Consider the following 22,438-nt stretch of genomic DNA (forward strand, 5'->3'; position numbering starts at 1 on the left):
CAATAACCTTTTGATTAGTGTCCATCGGCACACTAATACAGAAATGGGCAGAAGCCTCATCACTGGGGCTACACAAACTACACTTTCAAAGCCATTAGAAATGTGACTGGGGAAGGAGGGGGGAGATATGACGGCGGTCAGAATCCAGTTCAATTCCTTGCCAAAAGGAATTCGGGAATAAAACTGAGAAACTCCCCTCCCGCCAACTGTACTACACACAAGATTATTTTTTGTTTAAGGTTAAATTCATCAGAAAAAAGTAAAAAGATTAAAAGTTTTCAAGATATCAACTGTATTGACAGCGTACTTTAGGATGCAGACAAGACAAACAACACAAATGGTCCTATATTCTGCACAACAAGTGAAGAACACATCCAGTAATAAGCAGTAGTAAGAGGATGGGGTAAAGCTAGGAAAGTCAGTGCAGTCAGACAACTAGAAGAGGAAAAAATAAAATTGCCAACACAAAAAGATGGGATAGGAGACTACTACTTGAAACTCTATTTAGATCGTGGAAAGAAACAAAGGGAAGTGTTGCCAGGTGAAGCAGGTAAAAACTGGTCTTCTGCTGAGTATTATACTTCAGACTAATGTGAAAAAGTTAAAGACTGGCAGCTTTACTACTGTCTTCCAGGAACTCAGCAGATACGGGTATAATACACTCTTCAATTTGAACTTGAACCAGGTTCACATGTGCCCTGTTCTACACAACTAGTATTTTAAGGTGATGCAAAGCTAGTTGAAGTCCATGTCTAATGCCGGTTATGGAAGACCTCCTGTTACTGAGGCACTAATAAGAAAGGGTAAATCTAAATAAGAGCCCAGAACTAATATTTCAAAAAGGCCTCCACCTTTTCTCGATACTTATCTAGAGAGTTGCCTACAAACTTGTAAGAAGAAGGTGCAAGGAGATATACAGAAGAAAGAAAGAAAGAAAGAAAGAAAGAAAGAAAGAAAGAAAGACAGACCTATATGGTGTACTATATATTTAAATGTGTGTGTGTGTGTGTGTGTGTGTGTGTGTGTGTGTGTGTGTGTGTTTGTGTGTAAATTCACCCGGAGTAGGAAAGGGTAGAGGGAAGAAAGTATACACCTAAAAGAAAAGGCTTTATTAAAAGGACCACTCCCCAAAATAAGCATTAAGCACAAATACTGGGGGACTGCATGGAGAAATTCTATGAGGTGGTCCTTGGAATTTTTGCAGATGTTATACACTCAGTGTGAGGCAAGGAGGAATGAAGCTACTCTACTTGTAGGAAAAGACTGAGTCATTAATGGGGCTAGAAGTGGGGACTCCATTGTCCACAGGCACCCCAAGCGTTTCCCATTCCGAGTCACACAATGGCTATGACAAGAACTAGAGAGCTAGTGTTTAAATCAGACCCTTTACGAAGGAGCAGAGCTGACTTTATTCTGTACATGATGATCATGTTTTGGATTTGAGTACTCCCATCCTATATAAAAAATTACTCAGAAAATGACACTTATTTTTAATTATCCTGCTTGGATAAATCAGCCCCCCACCCTCGACAAACACACACACACACACACACACACACACACACACACACTTCACTTCTATCTTCTTTTTCACATCTCCAACTATCACAATTAATTCCTAATGTTTTAGATCAAATCATAGAGCCTACCTCATCTAGGAGAGCTGGATCAGCAAAATAGATAATGATGCCATGGGGCAGAATAGCCATCATGGCACCATAGAGGGGCTAATGTGTGCTGCCTTTCCTTTTGAGTGCTTAACACAGCCCTGGCATCAATGTTATAAATTATTATTTTTAGTCAAGAAGAAATAATGCAACAGAATCCCCTCCCATACACATATCCCATTTTTTTTAATTTTTCCCTCCCCTCCCCCGCTTTCCTGCTAACACAAACGGACTTTGTAGACAGGAGGTTAAACAGAGGAAAAACTGAAGGGCCCAAAGATCCAGCCTCTGTGCATTTGTTCTCCGCCATTAATATTCAGTAGGTTGAACTTAAATTAATCCAGTCTATTGTCTTTCACAAAAGCAATAAATATGAGTTGAAAATTCAAAATCACAGGCATAATGGCAGCTTGAGGCCTGTGCCTGCCATCTCAGCTAGACACCATCAGCTGACAGAAGCAATGTGATACAGCCTGCACATTACTTGTCCACCATCACAAAACCCCTCCAAGAAATTAAATGCAACAGCAAACTGCTACCAGGGACTCTGCAAGCTCGGTCGCTATTCATCTCATCTCCCAAATTAGCAACAAATGAAAAACCTTCCAGCACCACAGAAGGGTCTGGAAGAGCAGCAGAAAGGAGTAAAATGAATTCATGTTGGACACTGGAGATACCATGTGCACAGTGACCCTTTCTCCCGGTTGCCCTCCCATAAAAATATGTAGGCAGATTGAAACACAACTTAGGTAAAACCTCCTTCAACTGAAGAATTTTTAAGCAATCAATGATAACTCAAGATTACAAAACACAAATGTATAAGCACAATATAATTTTTTTAAAAAACTAGAAAATTTTTATGTTTTAGACACAAAGAGGTCATGGCAGAAAAAACAACTAAAGGAAAACTCTATTCCACAAAGGCAATGCCAAAAGGGTTAAAAAGAAATGAAAACAGGAAGGGCTTTGAAGCTATGCCAGTGTTTCTCAAACATCTGGAGCACAAACTTATTAACATATTAGGGAGAGCCAATGTTTTTAGCTTTGTTGTAGGAAGTATGCACAAAAGGTGATTCTGTGTTACAGAGCCAACGCCGTCTGCCACCCTGTCACTGTGACACAAGGTATCACATTACATATTAAACAGTCAAGCACCCAAAGAGCTTTCATTTTCTACAGCAATTTATCATTCTGGATGTGCCTGCGCATATGTGTTCACTTTCAGTTGGGAAGAAGATCATAATAGCAGCCTCCTTGGTTAATGCAGAGACCCTCTCTAAGGTAATCAGAATGCATGGTGTGCCGCCATTACTAGTGAAGAATAGAGCTTTGGTTCTCTCAGACTTTAAATGAAACACTGGATTGTCTGCTTTTCAAACAGTACAGGCATTCTGATACCGGTCAGCTTCACATGTGAATGTGGATATTAACCCTCAACTGTACACATGCAGGTCAGCAGTGAACATCCAACACAATGAGGAGGGTAGGGGTGAGCAGGGCAGAGCCTGAGAAGCCCAGCCCTGGCTTGTCCATTGACGTGTTTACAACAGATCCATACTGATGTGGCTGATAACAAATGACAGTCATAAGGCAGGATGTAAGTGACACTTATGGTCAACGAGGCGCAAATAAAAATGCTTCATACCTCGGATTATAGGAAATAATTATCCTCTCTCATGAGAACAACCCCTCAGCCAACTGAGATTCCCCTTTGTCTACTCTCAAATAAGCATTGGTGATTTCCTATTTCAGTCAAGAAAATGTAATCAAAATCCCAGCCCCTATGGAAGCTCAAAATAAATTCAAACTATAGAATGGTAACACTGGGTTGTGTTCATTTCTGTTACATATCAAAAATGTATACCAATGATTTACAAGAGGCCTTTACCAACCAGCACCCTTAGTTTCCACACACAATTGTCTTCAGAAATCTAAACCCCTTTTGTAAGACAACAGGGTGACAGGGAAAATTTGGGCTACTAGGTAGAGAACTCTTTCTAATAATCAAGGCAGCCAGGGCCCCAGGGCCTTTCCTTACTTTGAGAAATATAAGAAAAGGCCCAGCAGCCATCTCAATACACTGTAGCAGGTTCACAAAATTGGCCCTAGTCTGGATGACTTAATCCTTGGATGAAAGAGAACCACATCACCCAAAGACAAAAGAGACCCCCTTTTCAAACATCCTAACTAACATTCACAAGTGGGAAAGAAGGCTTCAACAACAAGTATCCAACAAAACCAAGCTGATAAACTTTATATACAGGGTTTTTTTTTTATTTCTATTCTTCAGAAAAAAATTCTGAATCAGCCAGACTATCAACGCACTTATTTTGGCATAAATTTTCATTTCTTAGGATCAAAGCTCAAGCATACAATATATTATTTTTCAGTTTCACTAATACATCCTAATCATGACTTTCATAGCAAATACGACAAGTTGACTTCAAACCTTCCCTCAAACACCTCCATTGTGCTACAATGTCAAGCTCTACCTTTATCTACCTAATCACCATTCCGCCATCTCAGGCTCTAACTTCTAGATCCATCCACCATCCCAACATCTGTTTACATTTCACACTAACAAAAAGGAAGGTCAAACACATGCCTACCAGGTAACCTATTTACAGCAACCATCACAAGTGCAAATCCTTGGATCTCCAGCTACTGAAAATGGTTTTACAGACTTAAGGCTCAGCATTGACCATCTCAGGTCAAAAGCTGTCTTCCTTATAAGAGACAACACTGCAGGACAATGGGACAAACAAGCAAAAGAGCTTTATTAACTTCTGCTTTAAAATACATCAATAAGACCAGTGTTTACAAAGTCTTCTAATGAGATAAACAGACATGGCAAAACTTGATATGCCATACAGATGGTAAAAGATTTTCTGTAAGAAAGTGCAATGTTTGCTTCATCACTGAATTTGTCCCTGAAATGAAGAATGAAAACGAAGCTAGTTCTCCAAAGCAAGTGAAAATCTAGGTTACAGGCCGTCAGTGAATGCCATAAACTTTACAAGTTCATGCACTTATTTTTGCTTATACCTTGCCAAAGCTGCACATGACCCACACAATTTATGAATATGCTAACAGCTATCTATACCCTTAACCTTGGCTACAGTTAGACACGTAAAGGTTCCAAGTTATATTTTGTTTGTAGCATGAGAAAGAGATTTCCTCTAAGCTCATTATCTCAGTTGCACATAAACAAACAATTGCCAACCCACTTTTTAGATGATTATATTGAGAGTCCAAACAGAACCATACCTGCTGATAGCCCTACTGCTTCCCAGAACAGTCTTTCCAATACTGAAATAAAAAACTGTACAAGACAAGACTACAGGAATGTGGCCACAATCTGCCCTACAAATGATGGGATCCAATATTCATCTGACTTTATATACACAAATGCAAATATGGAATGCTACAAAATACAAGGAAATAAAGGAAAAATATAGTACCAAATACAAGAAAAAATAAAGAACTCTAAGTCTAAAGCACTCTGGTATAACCAGAATCACTTAAGAATGTGGCCTCTATTTACATGCCTCAGTTTCCTCCACATTTTAAGGGAAGACTAACATAAAAAGAACAGAATAAGGGAAATGAAATCGAGCATGCTATTTATAAAAGAAACTAGGAATAAAATGAGTTCCCTTTAATCAAGCACCTATTTTTAAATAATGGCAAATGATCATATACATTGGTAAATTAATATCAATAAAGATATCTACTTTAGCGGAATAGCTGGTCAGTCCCCAGAGAAATGTCTAAATGCCTGGTTAAAATTGCAGATTTGGTCAAAATGGTCAACAGAGCTTAATGCATTAAAAACGGCATTAATTCTCTCTTGTAAATTTCCACGGTATCTTAGTAGGAGCCACCATTGCCCTTAGGAAAGAAGATACAAAACCTAAGAATATTAAGCAAATCCAAACACATTTTACATACTGCGTGTGTGCGTGTGCATGTGTGTGTGTGTATCCCTTGCCACCCATAATGGATAGAATCAAGACCCCCAACAGGAAACCCCACAAAGGCCTATTTCTCCAACAAAAGCCAAATCAGACTGAAACGAATCACAAGCTATTTGTTTTTTTCTTTTATTTATAGGAACAGACCTTCTATCCCAGGTTCCTCAAGATAAGCCACCAAAAACTGCACCTGACAGACCCGTGGAGCAGCCATCCTCAGAGCCGGATCATTGCAGAGACAGAGGAAGAAGGACCGAGGAAGGGAGGGAGGGAGGGAGGAAGGAAGAGCGCAGTGAGGCAGGCTCCCAAGCACTTGTCAACAATCCTCCCCTGTACGTAATAAGCAAGCGGCGGTGCAGATTCCGAAAGGCAATAGGACAGCCGAACAGCAGCGAGGCCAAGGGGGAGGGGAGACAGTCGGGAGAGAAGATTATTTATGTGCCTGGAAGAGAATTGAACACTGAAGAGGAGGGGGCATCTGGCTGCCTTTTCCCCTCCTTGGTTTTTACCATCCTGATAGATTAAAATGAAAAAAGGCAAAAGAAAATAGCTTTCCATCCTGCCATTTCCCCGCGACCTGCAATGCAGACAATTCAAAATTACAAAATTTCTGGCACTTAGGGAGAAGGGATATGTTGGCAAGGGACAGTCACAATTTAATTGTACAGACTTTTGTGTCCAGAGGATGGCCTATTGTACGGTGCACTAACCCCCCCCCCCTCCTGCACACACCCATCTCCAACAACAGTTGAACAAGGGCAGTGTTTCAATGGTATCCCTTTTTAATATCATAATCTGTGTCATTCAGCACTTGCCTTTTATTTATTTTTATTTGTGTTTTTGGCTGGGAAACCTGGGCAGCTCTCCAGATAGACTGCAGAAATCTCTCTTCACATGCTCCTCCTCCATCCCCTCCCTCTCCTTCCTGCAATTCCAGCCACCATGGGAGCTTCATTACTTATGAAGTGACCCAGTGGGCAGGCAGGAGTTACAGCAAGCACAGCACACCCCTCCCCCAGTCCTGCCTAGGCACCTCCCCAGAGCCCATAAATTGCTCTAATCTAATCAAGCTGAAGCTGTTTTCCCTCATTGTTTCTTAAAGATCTTTCACAAAACAGGCTCTGTAGTCTGGCAGCTGCTGAGAGGGGTGAAAAAGGCATGCATACAACTGGCCTCCAAAAACTGTACTGCATGCCTCTTTCTTGATTTTCAAAGTCAATGTCTTTGAAGCTTTTGAACTTCATCTGGCAATGGCGATGTGCAAAACACATGCTTTACACTACACACATGCTTCTCTTTATGACCTTTAGGGAAACTAAAGATGGTGGTTGAGCCCATGAGCTCCACTGGGGTACTGAAAGTTCTACAAGATTTATATCAGGGCACTGCAAAACCCCATCCTAATACTTCGAGTCTTTCCAGGCTCTTAAAACACAGCACTAACTTAGATGAAACCTTTACAAAGGTTAAAGGAATATACTAGATTTTCCTGGGGCATGACGTCATCCGTCTAGCCATTATCACGGTGATTTCTTAGGTCACCACACCAGACAAACATGAATGCAGCAGTCCTGAAGAAGAAGGAAACAATCTTCTCTAAAGCCTATGAGATATCCACCACTTTTAAAAGACAATTATAGATAGAGTCTTATAGATAAATGGCCTGGTGCAATCTCACTATTTTATAAATAAAAGCTGTGGCCTAGGCTAGGTTGGTTTCCAACCATACTCCAAGTCACTATGTTTCCTTAGAGAGGAGTTCTGTGTCATTATGGGTCAAGTATATATTAACATACAAGTACAGCGTCTGAGACACAGAGGAGATTCTCTACAAGATTTCCTACCAGAGACCCACAAAATTCTTTCCCATGCAAAATGTTCTTGCAATGCTGAGCAAGTGTTTGGCATGTGTCCCTTTTGCAGCATAAATTGCACACAGTCAACTAAGGACATTTGAATATCTTCTCTTCCCCACCCACTTTCCTTTTGCAGGATTAATTTAGGGTCCTCAATAATGAAGAGCACCCAGAGCAGGAACCAGGGAAGAAGATGGGCAAGATAGTTCAATGAACACCAATTCTGGGGAAATGAGGTGAAAAGGAGAATCTGAAACATATACAGGTGGAGAGAAATCATATATAAGTTCTAGTTTCTCTTAACACCTCCTGCCTGCTTTGAGAAGGCCTTTTCCAATCACCACTGGTTACGTCCTCTTCCCACAAACTACAATAAACCAGGTGTTTATGTTTGTCATCTATCTTCTGCTGCAAGTTAATCCCACTTCTTTTGCAAATTAATCCCCTCTCTATTTGTGAACACCAGTAGGTTTCCTGCAGAAAACAAGCATTAGTTTTTTCATGGATACAGATCTAGGAGCAGAATTAGTGGAAATCCTTAGATACAAAAAAGGTTCAATTTACAAGTCGAATGAAAGCAAACTGGTTCCCCAAGCAGGTGTCAGACCCTACACAAATATACATACTGTCACAGTAGTCTCTGTCTACATGAAGACACCAGAAAGCAAAGCACTGCACTCAGAATACTACTTCTGAAGTGACTGTACATTCTAGAAGGATCTTACATCAAAGCAATTCTATGCAGCAATCAAGGTACATGGCTGCCATCTACCTAATTATTGCCTAAACCTCAGGACATTTTTTGTCTCTTCCATAAGCAATAATAGCTAACATCTCATTACCACCAAGTTTGGAAAACTTCAACAAATTCTCTAGGTGCATTTAGCTTCTTAAAAAATAACCAGAACAAATTCCAACTTATACAATATCTTGTCTCTTAAGAGCAAATCATTGTATAGCTTACTCCATTTTGAAAAGCTAAAACTGTACTATCTAATTAAATTAAAGACCTGAATAACCAACCTGAAAAGTAAGGGTACGGTGGTTTACAACTGAGAAGACTAACACAAAAAAAAAACACCACAAGTTCATGGCAAGTCTAGGTTAACACAGTGAGTTTCAGGCTACCTTCACCACATAATTTAAAAACTGGTCTTAAAGCTGGGCGGTGATGGTGCACGCCTTTAATCCCAGCACTCGGGAGGCAGAGGCAGGCAGATCTCTGTGAGTTTGAGACCAGCCTGGTCTACAGAGCTAGTTCCAGGACAGGCTCCAAAGCCACAGAGAAACCCTGTCTCAAAAAACCAAAAAAAAAAAAAAAAAACCAAAAAAAAAAAAAAAAACACAAACACAACTGGTCTTAAACAGGCAAACGAGAATAATCATTCAGCAAATATTGAGATCCAATTGTAAAGAGAAAAAGGCAAGACTAAGAGTTGTAGCGCATCAAGGAAAGGTTCATTCACAACCCCAAGCTGCACAGACACATGCTATGTTAACAATTGAGTTTTGTGCAATTACTCCCGACAATGCAAGAAAATTCATACCAAAAAAAAAAAAAAGGGAGACAGTATGGGCTGCCATGTGGGTTAACTGATAGATTATGAGGCTGTGGAGCCTAGAATTTTTCAGAAAAGAAGTGTGGGCTCTTAATGAGCAGACTGTATAGAGCTATGGAAAACTGCCAATCCATAGCCATACATTCCACGCCTATGGATTCAACCAGTGACAGATTTAAAAAAGAAAAAGGAATTAAGGACAAAAATTTACATCTGGTTTTAAGAAATGACTCAGCAGCCTGGGCTGCTTTTCCAGAGGACCCATGACCAATCACCAGAACCCAAAAATCAACTCACAACTTGAATCCAATCCCTCTTCTGACTTCCTCAGGTACTGAACATACATGATACAAAGACATCATCATCATTTATGCCCTGGCAATGCTTAAACATACATGAACAGCCCGCTTATAGTGGTTCTTCAGTTGTTCCTATCCTGGGGAGTCCTAGATGCTGTGTTATTGTCATACCCAAGGTTCCAGTCTTTATGCTGTCTATCCGGCGGGGTTGGGTGCCTTCACTTCACCTTATCCCTCCAAGCAGTGCTATCTTCAAGTATCTGCATGCATGCAGGCAAATTGCCCATATACAAAATAAAAATAATAAATCTTAGAAAGATATCTGCATCTGTAATGGTGCTCCTTTCCTAAACAAGACAGCATGGCTATTTTTACACGACTGCTCTGTGTTCTAGAAAACCTAATCCAGAAATGCTCTGCACAGACTTAGTATTCATTAGGGACTTCACTATATTGCCCGGACTGGACTAAACTAACAATTATTCTGGTTTGCACAAGACCATGACTGACTCTACAGCTTCTTCACAAAAGAAATGGGGTTTCCATGATCTTTGGTATCTACAGGACTCCCACAACAGTTAGTCAAAGGATGCTTATACCTTCTGGTTCTGTGGCCAAATTTCATTACATTGATACTGTAAGCAGGGTGTGGTTTTTAAAAAATGGGGGGGGGGGGGGAGATGTTTACCCACTGTGCTAATATTTTACTTTTAAACCTATTATTACAGGGAAGATACTATAGCAATTGTATATTAAGTATTACTTGTTGAGGTTTTTATGTAACTGAAATTTAATACATTGGCTCTATACCAAGTAGAACTGGGTATACACACTAGTCTGGCTTGGAAGTCTTCCAACTGGACATGAAAATTCCTAAAATGCCAAAAAGGGTTGCACTGTGTAATGTGTACAGTTGCCCTGTTAACATCAGCCCACACTATACAATTACAAAGTAAGGTCAATAACTGTAATAACTCAGAAGAGTGACCCATGTTGGATGGCAAATTTAGTCAAACTACCTTGTTTGCAATGATAAAACAGGGCTACAATTAAACTAGAGACAAAGCAAACAAAACACCTGAGAAAAGGTAACACTTAGGGAGAATTCACCCATGCGCATGCACCCACACAGGAGCAAACAAATAATGACAGACAGTCTCCGCATAAAAACAGAACTGTCTCAAAGAATCAACTGCATCTTTCTCCAGGAGAGAGAGGGGACACAAGATAAAATATTCGGTGCAGAACCCATTCCTACTTCATGGATGTGAAACGCCCGGTATGCTATAAAATCACCAGTCTTTAGCAATGCACAAACAGTACTCTGTGAACTGGCTACTCAACTGTCCTCTGTCAGTGCAGAGGCAGAAAAGTGTGACTGACAGAAGGATGCTCCTTCAGGAGGAAGCAGCACTGAAAACATCCTGATTAAGATCGGAAGGGAATCATCCCAATAAACAAATTTTGGATAAGGAGTGGATGGGATTGACTGAATGATTTGGGGGGTTGGTGCTCTATCTGCATGTTTGCCTGTATGAAGAGTACACTGGATGCGAGTATAGATAGTTGTGAGACACCATGTGGTTGCTTGGAATTGAACTTAGGATCTCTGGAAGAACAGCCAATTTTCTTAATTTACTGAGCCATCTCTCTAGCCCTGGGAGACAAGTATTTTTTTTTTGGTGGGGGGGGGGGGGGGAATTGCTTTGTTTGTTCTGGAAATCTCTTTGTAGATCAGGCTGACCTAGAATTCACAGAGATCTGCCTGCCTCTGCCTCCCAGGTTCTGGGATTAAAGGCATGCACCACCACTGCCCAGCTCGGAGACTGATTTTTAAATTATTTATTAAACATATTTGCAAAGGGCTAAATAAAATATAAAGAATAAGAAGCCATACCAAGTTAAAGATGGTGGTGACCAATCTTTTGAGAATCCTTTGCACATACTATAAACACAGTGGAAGCCAAATCCACTCATAAATATAAGGGAGGGGTACTGTTGAATGGAAAAGAAATAACCTAAGACATACTGAACATGAAAGTGTCACTGGAAAATTGCTACAGAAAGGTGACTACTGAAGAGCATTGATTCTCTCACACACAGCTAGTGTGACTCTAACGTAATAAAACATTTTAAGAAACTGCCTGGCAAAATGGTTCAGTGGATGAAAACACTTGCAATGCAAGACAGCCAGAATCGACAGTGGAGAGAGAAAATGAATTAAGGAAAGCTGTTCTCTGAACTTCACACATGAGTACATATTTGCAGGTATTCAAACCACAAATGCACAATTACACACAATTATAAAATGTTTTTGTAAAATGGATTCCAACAAGTCAATGCCAAAGTCCAATAATGTCATATCTAGAAGTTAATACTAAGAAATGAGAAAGCAACAATTTATTTGCAGAATTATCAGTTTGTTACTATTTCTAGTGTTTATGGCATAGTATCTTCTCCTGTTTGGGTCCCCATTGTGACTTCTGAGACCTTCCTTTCTTTTCTCTCAAACCACATCAAGATGGCTTCCAAAACAATTCTGAATGAAAATCATTCTTTAAGTAACTGACTTGGTAGCAGCCCTGGTCTTTAATCTTAGAAATCATCCACCAGTCATGGATCAAGTACCACTTAAATCAAAGCAGATTGGCACTCAAATTTTGCTACCTATTGCCCACAGGATTATGGACATTAACACAGTTTTTTTTTCCCCCACAGAGACTTCAGAAAACCTCGCATGCTTTCATCTATGTTACACAGAAACATACAAAAGTCTCCTGGCCCAACAATACATTGTAGAACCAAAGAGAAGACAGATGATATGCTATAAATACTAAAGCAATTCTCTGCTACACCCAATATGATAATGCCACTATATGGTAGGTGCATGTGCTTTTTGTCTCTGTGTATATATGTTCATTTACGATGTGTGCCTGGTGCCCTTGGAGGTCAGAAGATAACATCAGAACCCCAGTAAGTGAAATTATAGGCAGTTGTAAGCAGCAATTTGGGTGCTGGGATCCAAACCTGGGTCATCTTATCTGCAAAAACAGGTTCTCTTAAACACTGAGCAATGCCTCCAGACACACAAAATCCAAAATCCCTTACGAAGCTCAAAAAGACCCAGCATTTAAAGTACTTTGGATTTCATATTGGAGATGTTTAGCCAGAAAAGTCTCCAAAATATTCCAAAATCCAAAAACACTTCTGATCCTGATGACTTCCGGTAAGGTATACCTAATGCATAATCAGTTAGTAATACAATGAAAATTAAGGTCCAATGTCAATGTTAGTTTCAACACATTCAAAATTCTGATGTGTTCAATATTGCCTAAGATGGCTAGAATCCAGAAATTCCAGCATAATATGACTTATCAGATTGTAATGTGCATGGCTACAAAATATACACTCTTAAATTCAAAACAGGTATTAAGGTTTCTCTTCCATGGTTTCATAGATGTCAGTTGGACATTCTCCACAATTTCTTTCTCATGCAGTAAAGGCCAGTTCAAAGTCAGTCTGTGTTCAACCACTACCACCCCAGGCGGCTCACAGTTCTTAGAGGCAAACAACTGTACACACTGTACACAGTGGTGGGAGCATCTGCTGATTCACATGACCTGTGGGACACTTCTTCCTTAACCATGCCAATGAGGATAGCTTGGTAGGAGAAACCGAAGGTAGCTGATCTTAGAATAGATTCCTGATTTCAAGATGCTGACATCCAGATTCTTGGAATATTGCACACACCTAGTTCCATGTCCAATTTCCAAGTGGTCTGCTTCGTGGTGCAGCTACTGTTTTATGAAGGTCAATCCTCTCTGAAAATGTTCTTTCTACTAGATAACAAAGTATTCAAATGAATTCTCATTAATCCTTAGAACTTCACTCTACCGGGCATTGCTGGCACACACCTTTAATCACAGCAGAGGCAGGTGGATCTCTGTGAGTTCAGGGCCAGCCTGGTCTACAAGAGCTAGTTCTAAGACAAGCTCCAAAGCTACAGAAAACTCCAGTCTCAAAAAAACAAAACAAGCAAACAAGAGAGAGAGAGAAAAAAAGTCACTCTCGAATGAGAAAATTACCACCTTAAGTAGAAAAACAATTAACAGAGAAGACAAGCAAACAGGGATTTCTCCTTGTGTGTTCTTTGAAGGTGGGCTAGAACAATCTTTCTGAGGATCGAAAATATAATCCTCCTAATCTAGGCTGGCGTTGGGTGAATGTCCAGCCACTACCTACACTCTGCCTCTAAATGGTCTGTACTCATGGTTCCAGGGCCATGAACATAACCAGCTTCACCTGTACCTGTTTTTGACACATACATGGAATTATAAAGAAGGCTTCTTAACCAAAAACAGCTCAAGATAAGAGCAGACTACCCTCAAACCATATAGCTAAGATTCACTAATTTGCACAATGAAGTTAAAACCTAGAATTATCAGCATCTGTTCTCTATTACCAACAGCAGCCACTTGATGGCAATCTTAACCTGCTCCCTTGGAAGTCTTCCATAAAAGGAGACCTTGGGAAGGCCAGTGGAACAGTCATGGGCTGCACAGTGAGTAACTAAGGGGCTGGAAAGGCATCTCCACTGGATTACAAGAGACAGACAGAGAAAAGTGATGGAGTATCGCTTTACAGTAAAGTATGCAGCTTTGTATGCAAACAAATATTATTTTTAAAAACAAAATTTGTTTTCAACAACATTTTTGTTCAATCCATATTTTCTTTCCCATGGTATGTGTCTTATACATCTCAGGACACAAGAAAGTATACTAGAACTTTCTGTTTTGTGCTTCTTTGTTTTGGCTTACATGTGAAAAGCCAGATAACCTGAAAGTTTGTGTACACACACACACACACACACACACACACACCTCCAGATGGCTGACTGCATTTATCTGTCAATACAATTACAAGATATCAAAGCAAAGAAATGTGGTCACATTAGCAAATACTTAACCATCCACTTCCTGAGGTACTTTTCCTAGTAACAAATTCACCTATCTTCTTCAAAGCTGGGAAAAGTCTTACTAGAAAGAAGAACAAAAGGGTAAAAGGAAGCACTAAAGGATGAGCAATGACATGAGAGATAATCAAAGAGGAAAGGAGACTAGGAAGGCTCATGGGCACAAGGAGAGATGAAGAGCAGCAGGATGGTTGAAAGAGGAGGGGAGTAAACACTAAAACTGTGTTTGAAAATACAATCAGATATTTGATAACTTGTATGCTTAATGATTTTTAATTTACAAAAAGAAATTACTTTGAAAACAAGAGTTGTTTTATAAATTCTTATTGTGGGAATCTTATCTTTATGGAGGATTCATAAATTGTTTCTATTTATCTAAGTGGTAAATAAAATAAATAGGAGGCTAAACCCAGAAAGACTGGCTTTGAATTATGGCACTACAGGCTCTGGTTGGATAACCAAACTGCTACTTCATTCTTAGGGTATAGTTTTCCCCCAGCCACAAAAGTTTGTTCTGATGACTGAATGAAAAACCAAAGATTTCTAACACTCACTGTGAAATATGAAGATTAGTTTAGTTATTACAATTCCTGCCCACTGCAAGAGTCTAAAGAATGAAATCCAACTTACATTAAGTCTACTCAAAATTATTTTGCTAGCCAAAGGGCTTGCAGATCTGAGATGACATTTATAGGAGGCAAATGAAATTCAAATACAGCTAATAGCTCCCCTCTCTTACTGTGTAATTATGTGTACTCGTTATTTGTGTAGCATGTTATTATTTAAATGTCCCTAATTTTATCCCCAGAGGGCCAAGAGCCTTCAAGAATGGCCAAGGTCCCAGCCTCTGCAAGCTCTTTAGAAAACCTTTGTCATTTTATTACATCAAGGGAAAGGGGCATTATCAACATCATGAAGAATAAAAGGCTCAAAATCAGCAGATCTTAATGCTGCCTCAGCCCACTGCCTAGTACAGCAAAGACCTTCAATAATGATGTCTAAGTCATGCATTCAATCCACAACACTGTTCAAAGTTATCCTGTACTTGCTTTAACAAGGCAAAAACTTTTAGTCCTTGTCACTTTGGTAGAACCAAAGCAAGATGGAGAGTTGGTGTACGATCTCAGAAATTGGGGTTCAACCTGAAGATTCAAAAAGCAAAATAGCCAGCCACTAGCTCTTACCTCAACCACAGTCTGAATGGTGAACCTGCCTCCAGGAATGAGTCTGTCGTGAGTCTGTCGAACTGTCTTCTCCCATCTTATAATTGTCTCTTATGACTGGGATTAAAGGCATGCACATCCTTGTTTCTATGGCAAATGAGAGTGGCTACTGGGATTAAAGGTGTGTGTTATCACTACCTAGTCTGTAAGGCTGACCAGTGGGGCTGATTTACTCTCTGAGCTTCAGGCAAGCTTTATTTATTTAAATACAATTGAAACGCCACTACATTTCCACTTTTTGTCTAAAATAAAAAAGACTATAACTAATATAAGAAAAACTACAGTATGTAAAATAATTATATACAATATATACAGAAAATAAATACATCAACAATACCTAGTCCACTTGCATATGACAAATTCAGAGATAATAATCCATATTTATTCTATCTTGATGAGTCCAGAGTCTTGTACCTAATTTACTTTCTCTCATAAACTGGATTACCAAACAAATCAAACTTTTGATATCTCTCAAACTTACATCCTTTTACATTTCTTTAGTGAATTTCTTTTCTGAGTTTCATGAACACAGGAGACAATAACTATAACTATCTGGTCTTCGAGTCCCTCAGAGACCCAAGAAGGAAATAATATTAACTGAGTAAGGGAGAAGTGCAAATAAACAACTTCCAAAAACTGTGAGAAATGCCAGAAACAGATGGCTGCCTGGACAGTCACCCAAGGTTCCTCTACAGGGCTGGGGCATGCATCTTCAGTCTACAGGCCTATCATATCTGACAGACGTCCAAGGGAAGCAGGATATTTTATGTCCTCCCTGTCTAATTAGGACAGCATACTGTCAGGTGTCGAGGCAGGAACATTTTCTTGCCCAGTGGCTTACGTTTATCACAAAGAAAGTAAGCTCCATATGGAGTTTCGTTGATGCCCAATATCTTCTCTGAAGTAGAATGGTGTTGCCAGGAGCATACATGTCTCATTGTCCTAAAATAGGAACCTAAGTTATTAAAACATCTAAAATGCCATATTCCATAGATCTCTGAAGTGTATAAAGATACACTGTCTATATAAAATATCTTTCTTTGACCATGAAAACATACCTATTGTAGCTACAAGTTCAATTTTACTAGATGATTAACTACTAACCTCTATTTCCTTACTATCCTAAACAGTTCGAAAAAAATTAAGGACTAGAAATTTGCATTGCATTACTAAATGAGATAGGTACAATTATCTTGAACAAGAGTAGAAATATATGTACAGTATGTTTTTTAAAAATTAATCACAAATTTGTATCAATGTGTAAAATTTGTAAACAATATACTAAAGTTCAATCAAATGTAAACATTTAAAACTAATCTTTTATCTATATCCTCCCTTTTTCTTTTCATAATAGATTCAATAATCTACCCTTGTCCCTATCAATGATATAATGATTCACTGAAAATCCAAAAACCACCCACATCACCTCTTGGAATGTGGGCGTTGTATTCTTAAATTTACTTCCTGCTATCTGGGGATGACACTATCTTTGGCGAATCCTGAAAGAATAATTTGGGTTAACTGTCAAGTCCTGGAGAGATACTTGTATCATTCAGTCTATGCATCATGGGAAAGTGCAGGGCTCGTCTCAAGTGCTGACTAGAATAGTCTGTGAGGCTGGGTCGTCTCATCTAGCCATCTTGAAATTGTTCTGAGCAGTTTGTAGTCCAAATCCAATCTCTAAGGGGTGCTATCATATGAACGGTGTCATATGAAACAGGTGGAATCGTTGTGGGGCCCCATCTTCTTCCTGGAGACTTCAAAGATTACTGTAGGAAAATGTATTGTTCATTTATATCAAAATGAACAAAGTTTGAATTTCAATGGAAATATACTGTAGTGGCACAGTGATGAAAATAGGTATGGGAAGAAGTAAAATCTTTGAAAGCAGAATTTTGATAACTTTAGTTTCTAGATTCTGTCTTCCCTCTGTCCCACACCAGGTGGCTCTTGATAGAGACAGAAACTCTGAAATGTTCTCCCCCCCCCACAATGTGTTTTGATTCAGAGAAGGATAGCCACTGTCCAACTCCAAAGCCAGCTTTGATTTTTAAGTGAGTCTTAACTATAAATATACTATGAAATAGGAAGATATGTATGTTTAGGTAATGAGATTTTACCCTCCAGAGGGTATTAGTACCATAAGTCAGATTTCTCTTAAACGTGGTGATTCTTTGTGAATAGCTACCTTTTCTTCTTTAGGCATGTAGAGGCCCAAGGTCTCTTTTCAAAGATGGGTATTTCTGTGCAAAGCAGAACAGAGCCCTATCCCAAGTCTTATGAGGTTTCCTTACAAACTGTAGCATTGTCATCTCTATGAATGAGCTGTCATTTCTCTTTCTCAAGACGTTTCTCTTTTTCAAACTAAATTTTTATGAATTTTGATGGTATCCATAGCTTTTCTTCTCCCGTGGAAACAAGGCTCCCTCATGCCAGCATGTCACTGAGAAATTTGTCATTAGAGAAAAACTATGTCAATTACATCCCACTGTAAATGTGAAAATAGCATTGTTTTAAGTTTTTTAATTGACTTTTTCTAAAAAAAAAAAATCCTACAGCAGAAAACAATAGTCTGGAAACATCTCTGTTTAAAAATGATAAGAGGAAAAACTAAAGATGTTATACTCAACATAATAATTTCAAAGATTTTGTGTAACTTCATGTGTTCTGTGTTGCAAATTGTCTTCTGAAAGCAAGGTTACTTGAACTATATATAACTCCAATTCTGCTACTGTGAAATAAATGCCTATGTGACTCAAAACATGTTCCACATGTGAATTCAAAAGGCAATTTTACTCAGCCTAAAGATGAGGTGTCAGAATGTTAAAGCATGTAATGGCAGAAGACCTCGAAGATATAAGGTAGGCACATAGAAACAGAGGTGATAGGTGGATCCAGGAAACTCTGCCCTCCAGACACAAGATATAAATAAAGAACTAACAGATAATACATGCACAAGTTCTCAAGACATACGAGGTCCCCTAACTGTAAGAAGAAGCAGACATTTTATCTACCCCCAAGTAAGAAGTTAACTGCAACTGATATGGTGGGGGAGGGGACAGTCAGTTTCCTCGACTGGAATACCACTGACTATTCCAGCCACACTTCAAGGTAGGACCCTTGCCCATAAGTAGTTGGTCAAAACAAAAACTATCTCAATGGATTATTGTGAACTTGTATTTTCTTAAAATAATCTTTCCACCTCCCCTTCTCTCATAGCCACCTGAGCCTTGAGGGGAAAGGTTTGATGAAAACATCCCATTTTTGAACTGAGTGCACATCCATACCTTGTAGCTTGGAGATATTTTGTCATTTCAAGCCTTTTTTCTTATTGCCTTTTTTAACTTGCGGTGGGTATTTGTTTGTTTGAAAACACAGGGAGAGTTAAAGAACAAAGTTGGAAGTGGGTAGGTAGGGAGGATCTGAAATTGAGGAAGGGAGAAAAAAAAATGACCAAAATATTTTTTTCAGTTAAAAAAGAGTATAGGGGAAGAGAGCCCTATCTCTGGACATATGATGTCAGCTCCTGGTAAAGGGCCCTCTATAAAGGGCAATCTTTAAATTTATGGCCACCATATACATTTTCATAATAATAAAAAACAAAACAAAAAACAAAACAAAAAACCAAATGAGTGTACATATCTACACACGTGAGCAGGTGCCTACAAAAGTAAGAAGAGGGAGTGGGAGTCCTAGAGCTAGAGGTATGAGCAGCTGTGAAATGGAACCAAGCTTTAGTCCTCTGACACAGCAATCTCTCCGCTGTCCACCAATTAACATCCGTCGATTCCTTGCTTCATCACCACACCCCCATTAATCTATTCCATGACTTCACAGGACCTAAGCAAGGAAGTGTTTCTATGGGTAGGCTGTGAGCAACAGCCTACTATGACAAGTGTTTTGGCTTAGATGTGCTGTGGCCCCCCATAGGCTTTCTGAACATAGGTTCTCAGCTAGTAATGGTGCTGTTTTGAAAGGTTGTGGAAAGAAGAGGATGGGGCTTCTCTGGAGGAGGACACTGAGGTTCCATAGTCTGGCTATAATTCTTGTAACATTGTGTAGTGAGAGGGGACTGCTTGTTGGTTCCCAACTGCTTAGCCCCGAAATAATCACACAGAATATGTACTAATTAAATCACTGCTTGGTTCATTAGCTCTAGCTTCTTATTGGTTAACTCTTACATATAAATTTAACCCATTTCTAGTAATCTGTGTATCGCCATGTGGCTGTGGCTGACCAGTACTGGCATCTTTCTCTGGTGGCACCTCCGTGGCTTCCCTCTGACCCTGCCTTTCTTCCTCATTCAGCCTAGCTTTCCCTGCTTATCTATGTTCTGCCTTGCTATAGGTCCAAAGTAGTTTCTTTATTCATTAATGGTAATCAACAATGTGGATGCAATGTGACCAGTTGCTTCATGTTCTTGCTGACATGCCTCCCCATCATAATAGGCACTGTGAACTAAAATAAAGCCTTTCTGGTGCTCCTTTTGGAGCACTAGGCAAACATAAGGGATCCACAGAGAAAGCACAGACAACATGCAATGAGAAGTCACTGTGTTCTCAACATAAAATTCCAGTGTTTTGAATCCTCCTCCATATGTGGTGTTGTGTTCCTGTTAAGTTGAGGAAGGCGCACCCTCCCAAAGAGTTATTCCCATTGTGGGAATTCTGCTTTCTGGCTCGTCCCTATAAAATTGCCGATCTTTGCTAGCTAGCTAGCTTCAAAATTCTCCTGAAAAAAAAAAAAAAATGAAGATTCTTTTTGTTTAAGGGGTGGGGTGTTGCTGAGATAGGTTCCTCGTTATGTAGACCCAGGCAGCCACAGAACTCACAAAAAAAAAAAAAAAAAAAAACAGTTGCCTCTGCCTCCCAATTTACCTGAATAAAGATTTTTTTTAATTGTTTTTTAGAAAGAAGGAGGAGGAGGAGAAAAGGAAGGGGGGGAGGTAAGAAGAGAAAAGGAAGGAGGAGGAGGAGAAGGAAGAGGAGGAGGAAGAGGAGGAGGAAGAGGAAGTCGTCAAAAGCCCTAATGCAAGTGTCACAGGCCATTTCACGTTGCACTGCCTTATGTCATGGGCAGCCTTTTGTGGTGACTACTGCTATGATCCTAGCCGCGGTGGGTTCATATTTTCCAGAGTAGGGGCTTGAAGATTATAAATGTTAGGTAGGAGAAACAGAGACAAGAAAGAAACACACGGACATAGGATGGTACCTCAAGGACAACTCATCAAATACTGAATGTTCTGAGTTCATGGATGTTTAATTTTACATGTACTATTATACCCCCAATACAAAAAGGGGAAGAAGGCAAAAGACTGCTTTAACGTGATACAAAGGACAACTAGAACAGTTACTAGTTTTAATACGTTGAGACATCGAGCCAGTATTTCATAAGAAAAGCATTCTGATGTTAAGGCAGTGAACCCACCTAGACCACTTATCCTGAAGGCAGCCACTCCATAGTTCAAAAGAAGAAGCAAAAGTATGCTTGAATTCTCTGATCCTTGGTCAGGGTGGAGAGGACCCAACACTATGTAACCACACCCTAGGTCAGGGTGCTGACACAGCTGAACAACCTCAAACCCTCAGACAAGGTGAAATAGGCTCACATTTTGGGGCCTCTGCATGCAACCTGATAAAATAAATGAAACAGTATCAGTAAGAAATGAGACAGTGGCATATCCACAGGGACATCTTTGCAACACTATCTTTATAACAACTCACGAAGTTGGTTGAGTCACGGGAAGGCTCTACAACTAAGAACACTAGCTGGACAAACCCGGACCAGATTTGATCCCCAGAACCCACAGGAGGTAGCAGGCATATACAACTCTATCAATCCTATAAGCAAGATAGGTGGCAGAGACAGAATCAGGCCAGAATATCTAGCCTGAAGTATGTGGCCCAGCAGCAACACACACAGGAGACCCTGCCTCAACAAGGCAGAAGATGACAACTGACTGATTCCCAAAAGTTGTCCTCTGAATTCCACGGTACTAGATAATAGAAATACAGACAGGCAGACAGAATAGACCAGATGGATGGACAGGTAAGACAGACCTGACATGGTGGTACCTAACTATTAACCCAGCACTTATCAGTCAGAGGTATGAGGATCACAAGTCTGGGGTCTATGTAAGGGTAAAAGCGAAGTGCCCTGACAAAAACTTAAGTTTTACTATGCATATGGAAGTCATCAGTCATATTACAGAAATGCCTTTTGTGACTGTTATTACAATGTCTCAGTATTTTCACACTAATTTTCACAAAGTCTAAGCTAAATGTAGCCTGATGGCTGTAAGTACTGGGTGGAGATATAGGATTATCTTTAGTTTTTGGTCATTATCCAAATAATATCATTACTAAATTCTAACTTCTTTTTCATAACACCTAATATTTCCAAGTTGGAAAAATTACAGTGAACTTCTGACGATGAACAAATAATAGCCCTATGGGACTGCCTGCTAACTCCTGCATAAGGTAACATCCCTATTCACCAAAATAAAACAACCGCAACCAGTAGCTGCTGCTCCTCTACTCTTGCTCTGGAATCAAAGCTATTCTTCATCAACACTCCATGCCCAAACACTCACAAACTGAACCAGGCAAAATACTATGTTACACTGTTAGAGTAAAGCACCATGCCAAATATTCAGAAGGATTAGAGTTTACTGAATTACAAGCAAAGAATAGAAAATGGTTTCTACAGCTTATATAATTTCTCCAAATGAGCAGTTCAAAGATATGTTGGCTCAAATGAGCATTAAGGAAATCAGGAGAATATTATGTAGAACAAAACTGGCAGAGTCGAGGCTGAAGTGATGGCTCAGGGGTAAATAATGCTTATTATGGCTCCTCTGGAGGACCAGGATTCAAAACCTAGAATTCC

General features: G+C 39.6%; 1 protein-coding gene across 2 annotated transcripts in view; it reads right to left on the reverse strand.

Moving 5' to 3' along the window:
* Positions 1 to 22,438, reverse strand: part of Jarid2 (jumonji and AT-rich interaction domain containing 2) — a 183,914-nt gene that overhangs the window by 80,397 nt on the left and 81,079 nt on the right. Inside the window, exon 1 of one of the 2 annotated variants that reach the window (XM_041632967.1) lies at positions 5,789 to 5,879. The exons of the other annotated variant lie outside the window; for it this stretch is intronic. Within the exon in view, the coding sequence (XP_041488901.1) occupies positions 5,789 to 5,855 (67 nt within the window). The 5' untranslated portion in view covers positions 5,856 to 5,879. Of the gene's footprint in view, positions 1 to 5,788; positions 5,880 to 22,438 lie in introns of those variants that run through there. 2 annotated transcript variants of the gene reach the window in all.

The sequence above is a fragment of the Microtus oregoni genome, unplaced genomic scaffold, assembly GCF_018167655.1.
Source record: "Microtus oregoni isolate MIOR12 unplaced genomic scaffold, Mior012 000042F_ref0000377, whole genome shotgun sequence".
Lineage (NCBI taxonomy): Eukaryota > Metazoa > Chordata > Mammalia > Rodentia > Cricetidae > Microtus > Microtus oregoni.